This window comes from Nymphaea colorata, chromosome 12, assembly GCF_008831285.2.
Source record: "Nymphaea colorata isolate Beijing-Zhang1983 chromosome 12, ASM883128v2, whole genome shotgun sequence".
Lineage (NCBI taxonomy): Eukaryota > Viridiplantae > Streptophyta > Magnoliopsida > Nymphaeales > Nymphaeaceae > Nymphaea > Nymphaea colorata.
Window position 1 is genome coordinate 6,581,221 of NC_045149.1, and position 23,445 is coordinate 6,604,665.

At 39.5% G+C, this 23,445-nt stretch overlaps 1 protein-coding gene across 1 annotated transcript in view; it reads right to left on the minus strand.

Annotated features, from left to right (window-relative positions):
* LOC116265643 (uncharacterized) overlaps positions 1–23,445 on the minus strand; it is a 72,563-nt gene extending 49,118 nt beyond the window's left edge. Inside the window, exons 1-26 of the mRNA XM_031646389.2 lie at positions 22,907–23,445; positions 22,508–22,611; positions 22,151–22,285; positions 22,016–22,066; positions 18,779–18,873; positions 18,585–18,702; positions 18,196–18,297; positions 17,923–18,108; positions 17,690–17,850; positions 14,913–15,083; positions 13,330–13,419; positions 12,929–13,247; positions 12,746–12,850; positions 12,569–12,664; positions 12,423–12,490; positions 10,380–10,500; positions 10,099–10,305; positions 9,811–10,014; positions 9,616–9,725; positions 8,673–8,772; positions 8,484–8,582; positions 7,277–7,441; positions 7,107–7,181; positions 6,541–7,014; positions 6,074–6,421; positions 5,855–5,986 (exon numbers count right to left, since the gene is read on the minus strand). Coding sequence (XP_031502249.1) covers positions 5,855–5,986; positions 6,074–6,421; positions 6,541–7,014; positions 7,107–7,181; positions 7,277–7,441; positions 8,484–8,582; positions 8,673–8,772; positions 9,616–9,725; positions 9,811–10,014; positions 10,099–10,305; positions 10,380–10,500; positions 12,423–12,490; positions 12,569–12,664; positions 12,746–12,850; positions 12,929–13,247; positions 13,330–13,419; positions 14,913–15,083; positions 17,690–17,850; positions 17,923–18,108; positions 18,196–18,297; positions 18,585–18,702; positions 18,779–18,873; positions 22,016–22,066; positions 22,151–22,285; positions 22,508–22,611; positions 22,907–23,003 — 3,933 coding nt within the window. The 5' untranslated portion in view covers positions 23,004–23,445. The remainder of the gene's footprint in view (positions 1–5,854; positions 5,987–6,073; positions 6,422–6,540; positions 7,015–7,106; positions 7,182–7,276; positions 7,442–8,483; positions 8,583–8,672; positions 8,773–9,615; positions 9,726–9,810; positions 10,015–10,098; positions 10,306–10,379; positions 10,501–12,422; positions 12,491–12,568; positions 12,665–12,745; positions 12,851–12,928; positions 13,248–13,329; positions 13,420–14,912; positions 15,084–17,689; positions 17,851–17,922; positions 18,109–18,195; positions 18,298–18,584; positions 18,703–18,778; positions 18,874–22,015; positions 22,067–22,150; positions 22,286–22,507; positions 22,612–22,906) is intronic.

Here is a 23,445-nt window from a genome sequence, read left to right on the forward strand (position 1 = left end):
GACCTTCCCCTGTCGCCCCTGCTGCTGTAAACGAGTTTATCGAGCCTTGGACTCGAGCTCGAGCTGAACAAGAAGCTGTCGCGTCGAGCTCGAGTTACTTCCATCGAGCCATTCTCGAGCTCGAGCCAAGCTCGAGCTCAAGATTTCATTAGTCCAGCCGAGCTCGAGCTGGTTAAACTCGGGCTCGACTCGGCTCGTGTTCACCCCTAATACAGAGAGAAAAGAAAACAGAAAAGGCCTGGCTACTACTTCAAATCAGGGATTTCATTTCTGTGTACGTATCTGGGTGTGTGATGTAATTGTATTGCAGGTGGCTTTCAGTTTGAAGGCAATCAATGGCCTAAGAGGGAACATATATCACCAAAGTGAGCCTTAGAACAGCTGAAAAAGTGACAGAAAATGAAGCCCTTGTCATGGTACAAACCCTAGATCACCAGAAGAAGGAGCAAGGATTCAGTCAGAGGAACAGGCTTTGAAGAAGATGAGCCATGCTTAGGAAGGATCACCACTCAGGTATTTGTCCACCTCACCGAGCAGCAAACAAAAGAACAATCTGCTAATTGTGTTGGTTAAAGGCCACAGACAGCACACAGCCAAAGGAAGGGAGTGGGGGAAGGCAACCCAGGTAATGCAGGCCTAGCTGGGGGTTGGCTCACTTAGGATTGTAGTTGGGACCTTTAGTGAAACACTCCAACTTGTCCATGTTAACATTCCTCAACCAATGATGCAAGACTTGGCAATTTGCATGAGGTGTGGGGTGCGAAGCTAGGTTGAGCGGTGGCTGGAACTGCTGCAGAAGTTCCATTCTCTGACGACACCATACTCACCGAGTGATAGTGTAAGTTTTTATAAGCGTAAAGGAGTGTAGTGGATTCAATTTAATAAAACGTTCACAGCCACTGAATGCCTTTTTTTTGTCTCCCTCAGTCAATCTTCATCAGTTCTGCACGTTAAGCTTAAGAATATATTTTTACTACTAAAATGGCTTGTCAAATTTGTTGAAGTATGTTAGATGGGTCTCGGGACCGGGTCTGGATCCGGATCCGATCCAGCTTGTAGCCCTTGTTGGGCATTATTTAAGTCGTGTAACCCTAATCCTTAAGGTGTGAATGAAAGACTAAGGAGAGAGAGAGTCTGGCGGCTAGTGGGCACCGACTCCTCCTCATTCGTGGTTTTTTCCCTCTTGTTGAGGGTTTTCCACGTTACATCGTGATTGTTGTTTCTCTTCCTCTTCTTGTTCGTGTTTCTACATGGTATCAGAGCCGACGAGTTTGAGAAATTTTTAGGGGTTGTGAAGTTCCAACCCTAATATCTCTCACCGTTTCCATCGCCACCACTGCAGCAGCCACCGCCGCCGCCGCTGCCACCGCCGCCGCCGCCCCCGCTGTACCCAATACCACCGTCGCTGTTTCCGCCGCCGCCGGTGTCACCCTTTGCACCATCGCCATCGCAGCCACTCTTGCGGCGTCGCTTTTGCGCCGTCACTCATGCATTGTTGACCGTCGCCGTCACCGTTGTCCCTTGCGCCACTGCCTTTTTGCGTCGTCGTCCGAGAGAGAGAAGGAACCGCTTCCGTCGAGCGACATCGACGACCGTTTCCCCCAATCGACATTCCGTTCACTCTTGGGGTTGATTGGGAATCCGGTGAAGATATTACCTCTCTCTCTTTATCGTTCCTTTCTAGATAGAACTTGATTTTTCTCTCGTTCTTGTGACTTTATCCAAGGATATTACTGCCCGTTGGTGCTCTCCGTTGTCACCGGTGCCTCTCTTGTTGTATCGCTGCTCGTGCCTCCTGTTGGACTATTTGTGATTATGGCAGCTTCTTCATCTATAGACGTGATGGCGGATTGCCGTATGAGGGAGTGGATCATTGACAGTGGCGCTACTCACCACATGACCAGCGATCCTAAGGTCTTTCATGGGTATAAGCTTTCATCAGGAAATTATCGTGTTTCCCTTGCCGATGGTTCATCTATCTCTGTGGCTGGAAAAGGGAGTCTCCCACTTTTGAACAAGTTCTTAGTCCACAATGCTCTACATGTTCCTCATATTCCCTTGAATCTCTTGTCGGTTAGCAAGATCACGAAGGAGTTAAATTGCGAACTTATATTTTCCGCTGATCGCTGTGTTATGCAGGACTTGGTGACAGGGAATAGGATTGGGATTGGTCTAGCTTCTGACGGGCTCTATCGTTTACCTATGCGTGCTGCTCAGGCTCTCATGACGGCAGTCAGCCAAGCCACGAAGAATAGAGAGGACTCCCTTCAGTTGCTTCTACGTTGGCATGAGCGCCTTGGACACTTGACTTTTGGCCTTCTTAGACAGTTGTTTCCTGATATATGTTCCAGGTTAGATATGACTATGGTGTCTTGTGATGTCTGTCACCTGGCCAAACATGTTAGGGCTTCATACCCTTTGTCTAGCCATCGGTCTAATGAGATATTTGCGATGATTCATTCTGATGTGTGGGGGCCTGCAGGGATTCCTTCTTGTCATGGTTTTCAATATTTTATCACATTTATAGATGATTATTCTCGTAACACTATTGTCTACTTGCTGAAAGACCGTAGTGAAGTTCCTACCGTCATAGAGACTTTCATTGCTTATGTGGAAACTCAATATGGAGCATCTGTTAAGACATTACGATCTGACAATGCTCGAGAGTATATGTGCCAGTCTGGTGATAGCTTCTTTCAAAAAAAGGGAATTGTTCATGAGACTTCCTGTAGTTATACCCCTCCTCAAAATGGAGTTGCTGAACGAAAAAATCGTTAGTTATTGAATATGACTCGGGCTCTTCTTTTTCAACGTCATGTTCCAAAAAAGTATTGGGGGGATGCTGTGCTGACCAGTGCGTACCTTATAAACCGGTTGCCTAGTCGTGTGTTGAATGGAAAGACGCCTCACTCTTTGTTACCGGGGAGTCATGAACTTTGCTCTCTTCCACCCAGAGTTTTTGGTTGTGTTTGCTTTATTCACAATCATAGTCCTCACATTAAAAAGCTTGATCCAAGATCTATTAAGGGCATTTTTTTAGGGTATTCTCCCACTCAAAAAGGGTACAAGTGTCGAGACCCTTCCACTGGTCGGGCCTATGTTACCAAAGATGTCACTTTCCTTGAACATGTTTCCTATTTTGGTGAGAATCCTCTTCAGGGGGAGTACTCTATGTCACAGGAAGAGTATTCTCCGAGTCAGGAAATTCAGTTTACAGATTTTTTGGACTACAGGCGTGACTCCGTTGGTCCATCCAGTGAGGTGCATGAACAGGAGAAAAATGGAGAGTGTTCCACAGAGGCAGAAGAGAAGTGCAATCGTCTATTTGGGCAAGTTTACTCTAGGCGAAAAGTTTGTATAGATGAGATGACAGGTGGTGAGAATTCTACTCCCAATCCAATTAGTCCTTCCTTGGATGATCCAAGTCGTGAGCAGAAGCAACCTGTTGAAGAAGAGATTCAGACTGTTGCTGCTAGTGAAGAGCTTCCCATCGCGCTGCGAAAGGGTGTCAGGTCATGTACTCAACATCCTATTGGTAACTTTGTTTCATATTCTAGACTGAGCAAGGACTACAAATGCTTTGTATCTTCTCTTTCTTTGACTATGATTCCCAGGAATGTTGCTGAGGCTCAGAGTGATCCTAAGTGGACTTATGCAATGCAAGAAGAGATGGAAGCCTTGCGAAGAAACATGACATGGGAAGTTGTAAAGATTCCTGAGGCGGCTCACTTGGTTGGATCTAAGTGGGTCTACACCATCAAGTACAAACCAGATGGGAGTGTTGAAAGATACAAAGCTCGTCTTGTGGCCAAAGGGTTTAGTCAGAAATATGGGATTGATTATTTGGAGACCTTTGCTCCTGTTGCGAAGATGAAGACTGTCAAAGTCATTATCTCTTTAGTTGTGATGAAGGAGTGGAAGATGTACCAACTTGATGTCAAGAACGCATTTCTCAATGGAGACCTTGAAAAGGAAGTATATATGTGTATGCCTCCTGGATATGAGGAACCTGGATAATGTTGCAAGCTAAGGAAAGCTTTATATGGGCTCAAGCAATCTCCTCGAGCATGGTTTGAACGACTCAGACTTGTCATGAGACAATGTGGATACCATCAAGGGAATGGAGATCATACACTCTTTGTGAAGAGAAATGAGCAAAAGGTTACTATTTTGTTGGTATATGTTGACGATATGATTGTCACAGGTGATGATGAAGATGAAATAATGAAGTTAAAGAAACTGTTGGCGATCGAGTTTGATCTTAAGGACCTTGGTAAGTTGAAATACTTCCTTGGCATAGAAATTTGCTAGGTCTGGGACTAGCCTTGTGCTAAATCAACGGAAGTACACTCTAGATTTGTTAAAGGAGACTGAGAAACTAGGGTGTAGACCAGCTTCTACTCCTCTAGATGCTGGCCATAAGCTAAGTCTTAGAGACGGGGAGCCACTCTGTGAAGAGGCAAAAAGAATATATCAATGTCTTGTAGGGAAGTTAATTTATCTTACTCTCACTAGACCTGATATTACCTTTGCTGTGAATGTGATGAGCCAGTTCATGCATGCTCCCACGGATGCCCACTTGAAGGCTGTTGACAGGATCTTGTGCAAGTTGAAGAGGAATCCAGGCAAAGGTCTCTTATATGTCAAGCAAGACACTCTTGGGATTGAAGGTTATTCAGATGCAGACTGGGCAGGCTGTATTGACACTAGGAGGTCCACCTCTGGCTATTGTATTTATTTGGGAGGGAATCTCATAGTGTGGAGAAGTAAAAGGCAAGATGTTTGTTCGCGTTCCAGTGCTGAAGCAGAATACAGAGCTGTTGCTATGGGAGTTTCTGAGCTTTTGTGGCTGAAAGTATTGTTGACTGATATTGGTATAAAGGTTGAAGAACCGATGAAGATGTATTGCGATAACAAGTCCGCAATTAACTTGGCCAACAACCCTGTGCTTCATGACAGAACAAAGCATGTTGAGATTGACCGGCATTTCATTCGAGAGAGAATTGATGCTAAAGAACTTGTACTTCCTTACATGAGATCTGAAGACCAAACGGCTGATGTTTTGACGAAGGCTTTATCTTCGACCTCATTTGAGAGAAATGTATCCAAGTTGGGCATGTTTGATATGTATGCCCAACTTGAGGGGGAGTGTTGAAGTATGTTAGATGGGTCTCGGGACCGGGTTTGGATCCGGATCTGATCCAGCTTGTAGCCCTTGTTGGGCATTATTTAAGTCGTGTAACCCTAATCCTTAAGGTGTGAATGAAAGACTAAGGAGAGAGAGAGTCTGGCGGCTAGTGGGCACCGGCTCCTCCTCATTCGTGGTTTTTTCCCTCTTGTTGAGGGTTTTCCACGTTACATCGTGATTGTTGTTTCTCTTCCTCTTCTTGTTCGTGTTTCTACAAAATTCATAGACCACCTAAACTAAGGAAGTTTGGAGCTATTTTTGGGCCACATATCCTCAAGGATTGATTAAGTTAAATCCCTGGTCCTACTGCACTTCATTTCATGATTGTCCATAATAGTAGATGACGTCAAATCAAACAGCATTTGACCAGCCTTTTTTTTTTCTTATAACATCCCCATGCAGGCCATCGAAGATCCATGTCTGACCTTTCCTGTGTTGACCTTTTATATGTTCTTCCACATATGACTATACTTCGATTTGTAAGCAAATGAATGGCGAAAGGGGTTTGTCTGTCAATTGTTTTTCTTGCCACCCTTCAGCATACATCTTTCTGTTTTCCACCCTCTCTTCTTTTTCTTTTCACGGTTAGGATATTTTCTTTTTTCAAGAACATCAGGCAAAAGTAAAAAAGGAACATTGATACAAGCAAAAGAAAAACATCGATACCTCAACAAATGAACTGCCAGTTGGATCTCGCATGTCACAAATCCAGAAATAATCATGGGTGGGAGTCAAGCTATTATCACTTATTTTCAGATTTCCAAGAGCAGCATTTATGCTGAACGAAGATTGAAACACCTGAATATTAAGGTTTAAATAAAAAATTGTGCAAACCAAGGAACCACTAGTTAGTGAAAAAAAAAGAGAAAGGAGTTTGAAAAATACTCTTATATGAGTATGCAGATTGTTCTGTGATAATGTAGCAAGTGGTATTCCATCCTCCTTCATCAACAATATCCAGGCATTGGCCATATTCAAGGACAATGAAAACATAACCCTGTATTTTCCCTTTCCTAGTAACCCTCTCGCAACAGTGTCCTGGAACTTGGAGTTTAGATTTTCTGTGTGGTCATCTATGATATTAGCACTATCTGATGTAGATGATGACCCATGAATTTTGTTGCCAGACCCATGCGCACCATCGTCCCAGTTAATAGAATTCACAAAATCAAAAATTGCAAGGATTGTGGGCCTGTAACAGAAAAATGACAATGTTGCCAGGGATATAATTACCTGCAAAAAAACATTATTTTAGATCTACAAGTGCTAGACAAGGAATCTACGAAATCATATGAAAATTAACAACACAATACAGAGAAAAGGCAATAGGAGAAAAGGACTCAAAATTTCACCTCCTTGTCTATGTTGGAATATGCTGGTGAATCTATGTCATGAATAATAATTTGGGCTTTTACAAAGTTATCCAAGGTATCACCAATTGAGATTCCACCCCTGTCATCATGAACATCATCAGGTAGCAAGCCAGTTATCCGACTAAAACTTGCAGGCTCCTTTGAGGAAATGGCAGATTCAGCTGCAAACTTGGCCATAATATCTTCAGAAGATTTCAAAGGGGATTCATGGTAATCAACTGAATCCACCAAACTTTCAGAAGCTTCAAAAAACTTTTCATCATCATTTTTCGTTTGAGCACTGTTGCTATCAAAAGATGATGTACTAATGGATTCATGTTCCATGCACTCAATAAATGATCTTGCAACATAACGAGGTGAACCCTTCTCTTGATGGCTATATAAATCTTCAATTTCCATCGACTTCAAGACAGTACCAATCCGCATGTCATGAACCCTGATCGAAAGCTCAACCTGCTCATATTAGAAGAACAATTCTTCTCAATTCAAAGAGAAATGCCGCATATAGCTTCCAAAATATGTAACATGTACGTATCAAAAAGCACCTGACCACCAATTGCACGGAATTCAAGTAAATGACTTTCTTCTGCAAGGAGCATCTCCTTGAAATTCTGTTTGGTCTAAAAAAATAATTCCTTACGGGTCAGTTCAACAAGCTTTTTGTTGCAGTGGAATCATTTAATTAGTAGGAGCAGAAAAATTCAATGCTAATTACCTTATAGCTATTGCTAAAATTGATTCTTAATTCATCTAAAACACCAATTATAAACAGTCTCTCGTTTCCAATCGAGGCATTCCCATTTGTGGCTTCAATAGATGTAGTACTGGAAGATCCATCATCAGTAGATGATTCTGAGAAATTGGTGATAGAAGCGGACGCCTGCATTGAAGTAGTTAGCATACAGTCCTTCAATTGAACATGTAGAAGCAGCATTAAGCCGAATAAAGTAACATGAAGCTGAGCTTTCGAATGTCTACAAGACAATGATGCTATTGCAAACCAAAACGCCAGACAAAAATGGTGAATGTAGCCACACCACATGAAAATGCCAAGACGGGGAAGTCTACAAGGAAGGAAGAAGTCCCACAAGAAAATAGCATGCTTGCAAAGCCTTTCAGTAACTAATTGGGGTACTAAACATGGGGTAATCATACATATAGCTCTTCAGTTATCCTTGTCTACATTGCAAATTCGGTGTCCATTTTGCGAATGATACTTTAGTCAATCTCTGATGCACATAGATTAGGGTGCAAGAATCAGATTCAGGCCGAGAGTTTCCTAATTTTTTTACTTATATTTTCTTTAAATCTGGTTGCTTGTGTTATACAATTCACTCTTTCTTCTGCTATCTTCTGTTTCAGCTTAATATAACTTCCACACAGTAAGTAGCACAATGATCACTGCTCAAGATGTGTAACTTGAAAGATGTGCCTAGAAGCAGAAGGATGAATTTCAAAAAGTTAAAACTCAACAAGTACAGCACCAACCAAAAAAGGGGCACAAATTAACCATTTACAGTGTCATCAAACAATTACCAATATTATTATTTCCATTAGGACAATTTCACATGTATTATATTTCCAACTGCATGATACCCAGTCGTTCATTGTAAATTAATAGGATAAATGTCAAAAATATTGCTAGCCATAAACTGAAGTCAAGTTTCCTCTCTTCGCTCTTCCAATCGATCATAAAGCCCTCTTGAGGACTACATTATTTCAGTTCAGGTAATCTAGAATAGTGCCTATAAGCCAATGACAAGTGCAGCATAAAGATACATGAAGCTCCACAGTAACTGAAAAAATTGGAGTATGTAATGCAACCATGAAACAGCAACAAAAAACCAGCATGTGAAATGATGAGGAGAGTATTAAAATTGGTACGATCAGAGTAACAGTCCAGTTAACGTCAGAAGCTATACCGATGCATGGTAGATAGCAGATTGAAGTCGACTCTTCCACGTTCCTCTTAAATCCTCATTGTCATATCGAATAATTACTGCATTACCTACTTCCACTACCTAAAAGAAATCTGGTTATTTAGTACGGCAGATATAAGCAATTCTAGAAGGAGCAGAAGCCAATGACAAGTACTTGAGAGCATGGCTGACCTTCATATTGGGCAACCATCCACCATCACATATTGCAAGAACATGGCCTTCATTTCCCACATATTCTGGAGGAACATTCCATATCTGTTTCCCATATAAGCTGCACAAATGCACCATACATTTCAGTGTTGAAAAGTCAGAGATAACAACGAGGAGTACCAGACAGGGACAACATGGAGGCAAAATATCTGACATGCACAACCAACAACCACCCACCCATGAAACTTTTCAATATAAGGACGCAGTTGACACAGTAGGGAAAGCTAAACAGGACTAGATCATAGAATATCTCACATGCACAACCACCATACAAGAAAGTTTTTGGATATGTTACTTAAAGGAGAAGTTGAACAAGGGACTGGGTCAACAGTGACGAAAATGCAAGTTAGACCCACTTACTGTCTAGTAACCAACTAAATGTTGAATTACATGTTTCCTATGATAAAGTCAGAGATCATAGAGGCATGTTCCAACTATAAGGAGGATCATACGCCATTACTCCAACAAATAGTGCAACAGAAATATGATTACTTCATCAAGCCTTTATATGCAATTCAGTACATTCTATGCTTTGCCTGCAATGCAACCGATACGATTCGTTGATCAATAGTACTGACATTCAAGATTTCAAAAAGATACTAAATGCACATCTGATTAAATATTCAGCATCAGAAGTCCTGCACATCTCCACGTTTCTTTGAAGAAAGAAAGATACAGTGAAAGACACTAAAACGTTGGACTGATGTGAGAGAGAGAGAGAGTAAATGCATAGTGAATAAGCAGTCCAAGGAGCCTATCCATCACAGAGGACAAGAAGGATCATGAGTCGAAAATTATTCGTTGGAAACAACAATTGTAAGCAATGCCATAAAAGATGCGAAAAAAAGTGGGTTCTGAAAAAGAAAAGGGAGAACAAAAAAAAGCGGCTGTAGGCCTGTAAGACCTGATGCATTGCTTGTAAAACTTAGAAGCTGGGCTTTCCAGTATATAAAGAAATGGTCCAACAAGGCAGAAATATCTCCTTTGCCACACCGGTTCTCTATTTCCTACACCCTAACAAAATAAAATTAAGAGTTAGAAAAATCCAACAATGTTTCATGGGCAATATAGATATATATAAACCTCAAGGAACATGTACCTTCCATGACAAAAGTGAGAGCCATCCTTCAAGATCAGTTTGGCTCCAAGGATGCAGGTCCAAGCTATTGTCAGATGCATCATACTGAAATATCTTCAAAACTTGCATTATCCGATGGTAGCGTGCTGGTGAGAAATGAATAACTAATGATGGCAGCCTTGCAGAAATCCTTGTAGAAGGATATGATGGATGCTCAACCCAAATCTATCAGAACAAATCTCTGATTTTAATGAATGGAATCACTCATATGTCAAATCCTTGTTGGGGACAAATTTGCATATCACATACCTGTTGAAGTTTTACTACCACCCCGCACTTGTCCAGAACAGGCAGAAATCTTTTTGCATTTTGCTGTGAAGAACTTGCAGAACATCCAAGAGATCTTTCACCCCAAGAGTAATCACCATCAATCAAAAATGCAGATATATCTTTCAGTTCTAGCTTGAACTTCAAAAACATCTCCTCTTCCTCCACAGAACTTGAATCGTGGTCATCCTTTGCAAATAAAATGTTTCAATTTTCTCTCATTCACTACTGAAATGTTAGATAATTAGCTTCAAAGAAAGTACCTGTGAGCAAAGTGTAAAATGCCCAAGATCAAGCAGCAGTTTTGTTGCTTGATAGTCTTCTGGAAAAAATGCAGTTGGAATGGTAACCTTCGGTGCTGCAATATCCAAATCCAGAAAAAACCTGATGGCACAGAAACGTCAAGTCGTCAACAATCAAAGCCTTGTAATTTCATGAAGACAAGACCTTAGTGACCCCAAAATCCCACTTACCTGTCCCCCCCCACCCAACTCAACCCAGCTTCCCCCACCAAAAATAAAAAACACATGCGAAAAAAAAATGAAGTATTTAGGGAAAGGAAATGAGTCTCGAAGAATTTATGCTTATTGATCACAGACTAACTATGTTACAACTATCTATAGTCACAAATAATGTCTCAGAGTTTTAAACGGCGAGGTTTTTCTCGGGTATAATAACGCGGGCTTGAAAAATATGGGAAAAACGGTATTTAAAAAAAAAAAACTAAAAATGAGGAAAAAATAAGTGAGAAAATAATAACACAAACATCAAAAGATAAGTAGATTTGCAACAAATAAAAAATAGAAAAAACCATTTTTTCGTTTTTAACGTTTTTCTCAAAAAAAAAACGTTTTTTTTTTTAGTTTTAAACGGCATTTCATTTTCTCGGGTTTTTTTAACCCGTTTTTTGTGACTATTACAACCTATGTAACACAGGTACCGTTCCTTATGATAGTGGTATTGGTACCGGTATGTACTCGGTACGACATTGACCGTACCGGGTATGGTCAACATACTCAAGTATGTTTCCATCAATTTTTGAACTCATCAAAGTTGACCGAGTCCAAAATTTCCCACAGGTTAGGCTTTATGTTTTTTTAACTTTAAGAAAACGCAGCGTCTGGGTTTCACCCACAGCGACCAGCGGTGCTCACTGCTCAGGCGAACAGTAAGTGCAACTCCGGCGACCTCCGTTCATTGTTTTCCAGCACATGATCGAGTATTCTAGCAAACGACGACTTCTCCAGCTAATGGCGATGCCTTCGCTGTGGTATTCAAACGTCATATGCTTTTCCATCGCCTGATTGGGGTGTTTTTTTCTGTCCAACATTTAAGCTTATTCCAATCGGACAGGCTTTCTCATCGACTGGCAGCAAGTATTTTCATCCTCTATCGACTTATTTATTTCGGCCACTTTCCCTTTCTTGGATTTGAACTATTCTGTTCGCGGTTCCCACACTGAAAATAAGCCATTGTCGCCTGATTTGTGCGTTTTTCTGGTCCATTGGAGGTAACCTGATTTGTGTGTTTTTCAGTCAACATCGTTGGAGCTGCATCACATAAGTTCACACTGTGCACTTATGTGTAGTATCTATAAATTTATTTTGGACCATGATTTATGAATATGTTATTCTGTTTGTTTGATACCTGTACCGGCATCCATACCCGTACCTATGTGACATAGGTTACAACTTACAAGTACACCTCTATAAGCTAGAAATGTTAATATTCTATACTTCTATATACCAATACTCTTCTTGGTTATGCCTCTGGGTTTTTTCTTTTTGACAGAAAAGGAAACCCCCTTCAGAATCAAATTGGAAAAAATAAAAGGCAGGCGCTAAAGTGCTAAATCACCTTGGCTCCAGTTTTTAGACAACTAATAGAATCAAGAGTAGGTATATCTATATAGACATATAGAAACAAGCACTCAGTAGCACGCTAGTCATTTTATATATTTGTCCTATAATCTACCTTATGGATGAAATCTTTACATTTAAAAGATAATGAGCCTATAAAAAAGTGATATTTTTTAATTATGTATTATTCCTTTGTTTGATCTCTAGCTCATTCAATAAAGCCTTAGTTTTCAGTTTGTGCCTTAGTGCACATTAAGCATTTGCGTTTTGGTTTACTTGAACCTTTGGTTTCATGACCCTTGGCGCTCATTCTTGTTTATTGAGTTCTCAGGGATCATCAGAAGCAGGTTTACTCGTTTACAAAAGGAGGTTTTCCATATATGGGCCAACCTTGAAATGCACGTCACCAACATCATTGGAATACATAATAAGACAGAAAATGTGAACCTGGTACGGTCTTTTAAAGCCTTTGAAATTTGTTGTTGGGCTGTACGTTTGACTCCATCAATTGTCATCTGAATTGAATGGACACAGAATTATGGAAATGATATCCAGCAGAACAATGTGAGGTTCCCAATAGTGTGAAGATTTACCTGTACAGCAGCGGCAGTTTCCAAAGCAATTGCTTGACTAATATCTGCACTATTTCTGAAGAAGCTGATAATTTCGTCAATGGAATCTTTCAAGTACTGATAGACAGAGCAAACACATTATCAGTGAATCAAAGTAGAAAGAAAATTTGAACTCTATAAAATGGATAATCAATGTACCGTCACGTAGCATGGAGAAGCTCTTGCTATAAGACTCCAGTCCAGTTGAACATCTACTGGCATGTATGTGAATTTAGCAACTAAAGATTCATACCTGTCAGCACTCTGCAAGAATAGTAGCACGTAAAGCAAGATGTCTAGAAATCCTGTTCTTTCCACCAAAACATGCAAATTCATCCATACCTCAGCAAGAAGACCATTCGGAGAATTAAGCCTGTAAGAACCCAACTTTAAGTCAAATATTTTTCTCTCTTCATACAACTGTATAGAGCAGTCCAACGCGTCACATGATAGCTCAGCAAGACACTTCTGATTATCACCAACAAGTTTTGAAGCATTGCGCCTCATATATACTTCAAACAAGGAGTGCAGCACGTTTTCTTTTGGTTCCATCAAGCGTTCATCCTCACCCTCCTTGTAGCCAATCATCCTGTTTAGCAGTTCCCAGTCTTCCTCACTGAAACTCCAGGCTTCTGACCCATCCTTAACTGGTTGGCCCGACCTGCACACAAGAAGACCAGAAGATTTAACTAGAAAGTAAAGAATATAACATACAAATGGTTGAAATACTTTAATGCATTTACCGTCCAAATGACCACCACGACCCTTTTGCCTTCTGCTTCTTTTGATTACCAGTTTCCATTGACTGCTCGACAAACTTGTACGCCATCATTCTAATAAAAAGAAGGTGAGAATACCATGGTAAATGAAAAAGGATGCCCTCATACATCCATTGCCAAAAGGCACAAACACATGCCCACATAAAAACAAGTGTATGTGTGCATGCATGTATGTCTGTGAGAGGGAGGGAGGATTTGAACTGAAAGCATACATATGGGTCCCTACATTTTCAAAATAAGATTCTAACTGTGTTATCTACCCCAAAAAAGATTGGAACACCCATACAGGTCAGTATTAAAGCATAATCAGGCACTTTCTTTTTACTTTATAGTGGATATACTAATTTGTGATAGTGACTTGTTAACATCCATGAAAAGCTTACCTTCATCAACCCCTCCCCTTTCCCCACATATGGATATGATGTATATATGTGCAGCTTTTTACAAGTAAGAAAAATCACACATCTTTTACTGCAAACAAAAGTTACATTAATTGTCACCTCATAAGACCTTTAGCATATGCACAAGTTCCTGGTGCTGCATGGCCCAAAGCAGAACTGTTTGTATAAACTACAATAATGTCCCTTTGTAATGTTCAACCCATGAGAAATTTATAACAAACTCAGTAGCATCTAAGCTGAGGTAAGAAAGGTAGCTCAGAACCATCATATACTCATGAAGATTTACAGCGGATTAGATGGAAGAAAAAAAATGCAAAAAGTCAAACAAGCACGAACATGATCAGATAAAAATTCACCTTCCTCCAATTCCAAAAATTGATTTATAAATTATTATAATGTTGATGGTTTTTTCTCATAAATAAACTAGCAGAGCTATTTCCTTCTTTCTGTTTGATGAACGGAAAATGTTGCATTTAAAGTTATTCTAGATGTGCCCATAATTGCCCTGTCATATATGCCCTGTAAGAAAAAAGCTGCAAACACATTTGCATGCGGTAGGAGGCCATCCTGGTGATGCAGCCATGCACGTGAAGATGTTGTGAACTGCAAACTCATTGGGTTATTTACACAGAGAAATGCCAAAAAATGTGGAAAACCAAACAGTTGCACAATGTTCACCCTATGTGACACGTTATGATTATTAAGCTATGATGCACATAGAGGAAATAACCATTAATGCACTAGAGAAACTGGAACCCATTCCATGCTTTTGAGTGAACATTGGTTCGCATAGGCAGGGCCTTCCAGCTGGTGTGGCGTTACTATCTCAAGTGAGTAAGGCAGGAAATGTAGGGAAAGGGATTTGCTTTTCATATTTTAAGAGAGGACTGGGTTGATCATTTCAGAAGGAAGTCCTTTTCTTCCACTAAATGATAGATATCCACTAAGTTGCTCATCCAGATGGAAGGAAGCACCCATTTTACATGGGCCAGTGTAACTAATGCCCCTAACCACTATGGAGGTGTCAGTTTTGTCTATACTATTCCATTTATTTTTCTTTTCTGCCATGAAAAGTGAAGGGGGTCCTTGCAATGAGGTGAGTGTGATGTGTGACCACAATGACAGGCTAAAGGATGATCATTTTACCTCCACTGAACAATGACTTCAACATCCAGCTGGCGATCAAGTTCTTCAATCTCTTTGTGATCATCTATAAGTGAACGATCCAAGTTGGATCTCAACAGAGATGCATAAAGAGAAACATATCGCTTTAATAATTTTGTGTATCTCAAAACTTGATCCCAAGATAGCCTTCCACTGCAGTAAATAACAAGTCACCGTCAAGTACTCCTAATTAGCAACAGAACAGCAGCTAAACCAAATAAGCATGGAGAGAAAATAACTTTTCCAAGAAGGATCACTGGAAAGTGGGAACTATAATCAAGAAAAGAAGATAGTTTGAACTTAAAAGAAGACATAGAGACTAAAGCTTAAATCTTATAGTTCAATTAATCTATGAAATCCCATGCAATATCACTGAAAATTATATTTTAATTTCTTTTAGTTAAGAAAACTCCTATTATCATCCTGAGCATACCAATGTGTCAACACCATTGGATTGGCTTAAAACAACTCAAATACATTAGACACACACATGCATACACATATGTACATCCATAAATACACGCATATAGTTAATATAATATGATTTATTCACCAGTTGGTCGTTTAATCACCCTCTGCATTTTAACATTCACATGCTGGTTTGATGAAAAATCATGAACATGGGAATGCATCAAATATAGTTTGAGAAATAGTATTGGTCTTAAATTTTTAGAAGTATGACCAGTCACTTATGGTTCCATACTATCTTGATGTTTATTGTTTGGCCTATTGCCATCCCTCGCTTGGTATAGGACTGTTTGGAGCAGATGCACCCTCACTCGCTACCTTCATATTTATTGTTTGTTTGGTATTCGAGCTCACTCTATTTCTTGATCATTCGGGCTAGCACCCTCACTTGCTTTCCTTGTGTTTAGATTTTTGGAGCTGCAGCTCTCTCATCCAAATACCATAACAGCTAGTTTTCCTTTTCCAAATGTTAAAAAAATCATGTAAATCAAAGACATCCAGCATATGCTATGATTGTATGTGCATGCACTAATGGGCAGAGGGAAAAGGAGACTGAGAAGGAGAAGTGGAAATGCAACATCTAAAACCAATGATTCTTCCCCTTCAACAACTAAGGATTTCATTATCAAGAAACCTATATAACACAGATGCACCTAAAGAGGTACGTCATCTATCAAACAAAGACAAAAAATTGTATATAATTTTGTGGGAAGATCAACATGGCAAGTGTGAATGCAGGTGCAGGTGCAGCTCCTACGGTAAAATGGCAATTAACATGAGTCAAGCATGCTCCACACTGCAGGACATATTTTGTCCAAATTTGATCTGCACCCGACTTATGTTGAACAAAGAATGAACTCAGTCAACTTGAGTTGGGCATGCGCCAGGTTAATTTTCTCCAGATTGCAGAGAAATTCATCATTAACTGGAAAATTTGCTTTCCATAATGTCTTCTTTTCTTCAGCAAATTTTAGAGAAGGGGATAGGGCACATTGAGGCCCTCTTCTCTTTCACTGTTTTACTTCTCCCTCTCACACTGCTTGTTCCTACTCAGATGACTGGCGAGATTTCAGGTCACCGGAGCTCTCTCTCTCTCTTTTCCAGGCGATTGTTTTGTGGTTGTATGTGAACTTGTGTTCTTTTTCATTACCATTACATGTTGTTTCTCATTTTACTGCAATTTTTCATATATGTTCTCCAATTTAATGCATATTTTACAATTTACGGCCTGTAAATCTGCCTTCCATGTGGCCTGTAAATCCATTTTTATGTGGCTCATATTGATTCATTGAACGTTATTTTGACTAAAACTGAACCTGTTTTAATGGGTTTATATTAATCTTATTTCAGTTGATAGTGAACCTGTTTCAATGTATAGTTTAATTCGTAGAATAGGATTGCTCCGCTGTTCGTTTGAAATTGATTTGAGTTTGGTAAGTCCGACTGAGATATATTTTATTGTTCACACCCATACATAGACACTTTTACCACATCCACATCGGCCCCAGAACTTTTTTGGAAAATGCTAAACCTCATACCTGTGTGACAGAGAGAAACATACAGAATTTCTATCATTTACTTGAAGAAGAATCTGTTGAGGATCATAAATTTTCAATATTAACGAGTTTTTTTCTACACTCTCTCTCCCCTTCCTGGAAATTGTCTAATGCCATTCAAGCCCTTCCAACAACATCCCCCCTAAGGAAAGAAAAAAGAGAAACCAGAACTAGTGAAAGAAGAAAAAACTGGAAAGGAGATCATGATACATACAGGGAGAAAACGAAAACAGAAGACAGGAAAAGGAAGAACAATCTGAGAAGTAGGTATCTATTTGACACCTCATACCAGGCCGTGTGAACACTCAGAGAGTATCCTACGTGATAAAGAAACTCAGAAATATTATCAATGAAAAGGAAATACCATGAGGAAGGAGGAAAAAATCAGGAGAAGAGACAGGAGGCTTCTGAGATAAAAACGATTATGTCCCAGGCAACTGGCTTTGATCACACTTATTGAAATTAAGTCCTATAATTGCAACTAAGCTTTGAAACCCTAAAATATTGTTTACATTTCAGTTCATAATCGTGTTAGGGCATCCATATTTTCTTATGGCTGAAAGCCCTTAGTCAATCTATTTTATGCCTAACAACTCCCCTCATTTTTAACCAACTCCCCTTCCCCAAAATGTGGAAAGCAGAGACTTCTCTTGCACCATCATTAAAGTAAATGTTACTATTTTCTAACCAAAAAAAAAAAACTTCAGATAGAGAGAGAATCACGGGTTTGGGTACCTTGCTTTCTTACATTGGTCAATCGTCACTCTAAAAGCATATTTCCACCAGACTCTAGGGTTCGTTTTTATTCCAACATCTGGACGATAATGGGCATATTTTAGTCGCTTATTAAAGGCAGAGAAATTATCAGCCATTTTCAAGATATCCCGGTATTCATCCTGCATAAATAGGGACCAAGTATTAGGAGGAGAAATAATAAACCAGGAAAAAATAGCAGCAGAAAAAGGTACCTTAGACAAGCATAACACAACATTGTCCAAGTAAACTGTTGCTCTTTGAAGAGGCTGGTCAAGACTTCCAGATTCATCTACTCTCTTCTTGGCATATTTTGCATTCCCAGACACTGGTTGTAAGATATAGTTGTGTCCATTGATATGGGAAGCAGAGGATGTTTCTCCAGTTGCAAGTTCAAATATCTGAGAACAGCACAAGAGAACCCCTTTTAAACTGATAGGAAATCCATGCAGGAGCAGCAACCCAAAGTGAATAACCATAAACTCTACCTGACTCCATTCAGATGGTAGCAAATCCTCCCATGGTTTGCTGGTTGTCAATGGAGAACTATCTGAATCAAAATAAAAGGCCAACCGATCCAGCTCTACAAACTGCATAACACTCATTGCACAGATTGGATTACCACATATACATTAGCATTGAAAATACAGATAGAAGATTGAATTGCACTGCATAATCTATGATTCTGTGACAACAGAGGCCTACAAGACTTGGCAAAATTAATACCTAAAAGGACTCAGCCTCAGATTATCCATGTAAAAGTAAAGCCCAAAAAAGGACAAAAGTATTTTATATTGCCAATAGCTAAAAGCGAATGACCATGACAACACTCATGAATACATTCTCAACATGCATCACCATGATCAAGCACAAGTACCTTTTGTATGCCTCCTAGAGCACCACCAGTAGCAAAAGTTTCTTTCCCACTTTCATCCACTGTTACTGCTGACAATTTTGCTAATGTTGCCCCTGCTGCAAATGGATGTCCAGGATTGCTACAAAATAGGAGCCATAAGGTTTCCATACACACACGTCATCATGAAGTTTTAAAAGGGTAAAAAATATTTTTACCTTTCAAGATCCTCATATCTGATATGGATGTTTGATATGGAAAGCTTCAAATTTCCTATAATTGTATTGATCAAAGAACCAAGCCATGTTGTATTCTGTCATCAAAACAGAAAACCAATTTGACACAATGCCTATAATCTCCAAGTCATATGTAAGGCATATCTTTGGTGAACACATGTAGCATTTCCTACAATAAATATCAATTATTGAACATGGGAGCCACCAAAGAAAAAACTCAGTAAGAAGCTACTCTTCGTTACAAGTCTTTCTGCCTTTGAAACTTGAAAGCACAGATTCTGAAATAATAGCTTGCAATGGTTTTTTCTCTTAAGTATCTCAACCAGTGTTGCAAAAATCAGTTTGTGAACCAAACTGATTGTTCACAAACTGATTGGGCTGCTGATTCAGCTGAATCAGTTGTGAATTGGTCAAAATATTTAAAAAGTTGTTTTCAGGATAAATAAATGGAAAATGTATAATAAATTACTTGATATTTTAAAATGTTTTAAAATAGTTAAAAGTTGACATGTGGCACTCTGGAATCGGCATGAAATTGAATTGGCTTGTCAAGAATTCAATTCAAATCAGCCGATTCTGATAACATTGTCCTGTAGTTATTACATCTCATTTGACATAAAAACTAAAAGTAACCCAAGGTTTCCTATTGCATTTTTATACTTCCAGCCTGCCACTTTTCTCAGGAATAACATTCAAACCAGAAACAAAAGAAGCATTAACAGAAGAACTCCCTACAGAATGCCAGAAATTTCCCAAACATGCTAAACCAATCTAGCTATTGTGTTGGTTAAAATATGAAAGCAAGCACCTGACTATCATATTGGACCTCAGCATATCATAAAATTTTCTTAAAAGAAAACTCTATAGTTCCTCTGTCCACTTTTCTCCTTTTCCAGATTCAGCACATATAGGTCAAGCTCGGCTGAATTTTTGGCCTTTAAACTTGTCAGACCTTTCAGCAAGCCTAAACCAGTATGCTGCCCATCCCTAGCACATTATAGAATCTGTAATATTGTAATCTAAAATGACTAAAGCAAAAAACTGAAACAACTGTACCACCAGTACAACTCTCAAAGACATTAGCCTGCAAAACTTATGAAGTCAATAGTCTAATAATTGTGTTTATATATCCCAAATGTAAAGCACAACATTATGATTCATAACTTCTTATTGTTTTTGTTTCTTAACTATTATTTATTTCTTGAATTACCTGAGATCATCATCTTCTGCATGTGGTAGCATGCATGGAATACAGAAGGGCACAGCTTCGAAAATCTCACTGCAACTGCACTTCCCCAACTCAAGTTGAAAGTGCTACTGCTACATGTTCTGCAAGCTTTCAAGCAAAGCAGAACCACTCCAAAAAAAATTTGAAGGTTTGCAAATCTGAAATGATTCTCACCATGGAATGTACACTCTTTTCCTAAAGATATTTTCATTTTCACAAGTATCGTTCTCAAGTTTTTACTGGGAAGGTTCTGAGGTATTAATCAGAAAGTCCGTAGAAAAAATGTTTAAACAGGAAAAACATGAAAATTCAGAAAAAAAGGTTAGTAGTAAGAAATTATGAGTTTTCACCTATTTGTGAAAAGTGATACAAATTCAAAATAGTTGTTAGAATGGTAAAAGTTGTCCTCCGAAAAAAGTCATGAAGATATCGCAATAAAATTGTGGTACTTTTGTTTGATGATATGAGAAATTTATCAGAGTTTTTTCCTTTTTTCCTTTTTTTCATCATTTTTATACTTTAACATGATACTAAAAAAAAAAAGCCGATACTTGCAACAATGGAACTATCCAAATGAAACTGCTCAGGCTTTTCATAGTTAATCAGAAAGGTCCATGATTTTTCTTTGTTCAAAGAAACTGCTAAATTTATTAGAAAATGCCATTGTTCCCATTAAAAGGACATAATATATGTACTTAATTCCTTTTTATTTTTTAAATCACATCTAAATTTAACAATATCTTCAAGAATTCACTTAAAATATTGTTAAGAATAAAGAATTACACGTATTTAACATTATTTAAAATTTTAAACAGTTTAAGGCTGGCTGAAAACACTTAATGTAAATCTCATTAAATATTCATTAATAGCTCAATAACAGTTAAAGAGGTTAACATCAAACAATGGACATAAGAACCTATCTTCAGGTTATTTTGGTTGTGTCAACCCATTAACCCATGGAGTCACTGACAGACAAATGTAAGTTGGAAAAAGGGGCCTTTTTTTAAAAAAAAACTGCAAACCTTTATGCTTTTAGTTGTCTCCACTTCCAAAGGCTCAAGTGTGCCTTGAAACTTTTCCAGATAAAATTGGCTGAGAATTTCAACTCATTCCGTCTACCATGCATTTACTGATTAGCTCCCAATTATGGTGAACTACCTTTTCTCACTAAGGATACATTATTACTTTCAAGTTTCGTGCAGTTCTCATTGGGGGAAGATGTCTTAACTCTTTTTGTAGGGATGGTGAATAAGCACCATAACCTGCACCATGACGTCAGCCATATTGCTGTTCCAAGTGCTCCCTTTATCAGTCTGCCTCATCTAGGCAATTTTAACACCAAGCACTTTAAGCATCAGTTTGTGTCCATACTCAAAAGACCATTCCAACGTCATTCTCTCGCAAGATTTGCCCGAATCATCTTTTTTTTTTTTTTTCCTTTTTAGCTCACATTTATAGTTTACTATTTTTTTAATTATCAGAAGATTCAGAACCTAAAAACAGGGCCTATTTCACATGAGATTTTGACAGGTGCTCACACCACAGGTCTTCCTTGAAAACTCCTCTACGTATTGAAGCAATAGAAATAACTTTCATAATCCTAGTGCAGGACATAAAACGTGTTTACACAAGTTCGTTTATGATTTATATTAGGGTGGATGGGTGAGAATCTACAAGAAGCACTTCTCTCTTCTTCCAAAATCAATATAGGGAACTGAAGCACAAAAATAGTTCTCTGGGATTGACAGTTCATGTTACTGGAGATACGTGGGGAATCCACATAATCGCTTTCTATTCGCTTCATCCAAACTAATGTATGGAAGAGAACCTTCGATTAATTAAATACTGTATTGTGATGCTAAAGTGCATAACTAGAGGAAACATTCAAAAGAAGAGAAAACTAGAGGAAAATAACAATCTATAATACGTGCAATTGGTCCTATGATATCTGGGTAATAAGTACCAGTCCAGATTAGCACATAGAAACCCACCACTTCAACTTTTTGGTGTTGCCTTGCCTCGAGAAGCTTCCTTTCCATTTCCTGGCAGCAGAAGGTAACATAATGAGAACTCACAAAGAAAAGGAACCACCATAACGTCTGACAGCAGCATCGCATGATCATTACCCGCACTAGGTTTTTCTTCGCTTCTAATAGGCCGTCTTCATAGCACCCAACCACCTGGGTTGCTGGCTCAACCAATATACAGATCCTATCCAAGTAAACCTGAACCGGCTCTTGACCAAGCCTACTCCAAGGAACCTACATCACAAACAAATATACAACACAACCATCAAATGTCACCATAATACCATGCATCCTCGAATCCTCGAGAGGCCACCATGGAATACGAGCAACTAGAAGTTGGCAGTCTGGAGCCTTAGGATTCACATTTTCCACAAACAAGCACGATCATTAGACGCGTTAATCAATTTAATCAAACTATTCAAACAAGCTGGTGAAGGAGAAGAGGAAGGAACAAACCTTGAGTCTAACCGACCCAAGGAAACCAGCCTTCACTCTCACTGGCAGCTTAAGAGCATTCAATGCCTCCGGCTTCAACTGCATATTCGTCAGTTCCACATCTCCTGCATTCCCCAGAAAACAGAGCATTTAGTTAACACCCTCTTCCGATGAAATCAAATTCGAAATAATCAAGCACCAAATTAACGCCTTCCTTTCACAACAATCAACAGGCTGTCGTAAAATCAACCAGACGGCCACAGCAGCCACGCCGATGTCGGGCGTGATGTCGACCACCCAAACGAAAAAACGCAACCAAGAACGCACTCGAAATCCAGGAAAGGAACGACGAGAAGGAGGACGAACTAGGCATGAAGTAAACAAAACGGATGCATTCCTAGTCGAAGTCACGGCGTTTACCTTGCCACACACTGATCTTCAGCGCCTCAGCGGAGAGCCCTCGGACGTAATTGCCGAGGTACTTCTGAAGCAGAAACGCTACTTGATCCTTCAACATCTTTCCTGCCCCTTTCTCCCTCGATCTGGGAGGGACGGTATTGTAGGGTTGTCAGTCAGAGTTTGCCAAGGAGAAGAGAGAACACAAACAAAAGGAAATTAAGCAAACAAGAATAGAACGAAGGGGACTCCGAGAACTCCAGAGTTGCAGGAAATGGACGGCGTTCGCATCGACCAGCATCACCGCCGTCGTCCTCCGACCGGCCGATCACTCAACAGAGAGAGAGAGAGAGAGAGAATTCACGAAAGCTTTCTTGTAGGAGCGACACGTAAAAACGAAGCGAGATTCCAGAGGCGCCTTTAACCGGAGAATTCGCGGAATGGCTACGTGGGTTGCGTCGCGTTCGTCTCAGTGGTGGTCTAGACTTCGGGGTGGGCGATCTAACGGTGCAGGAAAGGCCGGCCGCTTGGACATGACGGGTAGGTATAACTTTACCGGCGTC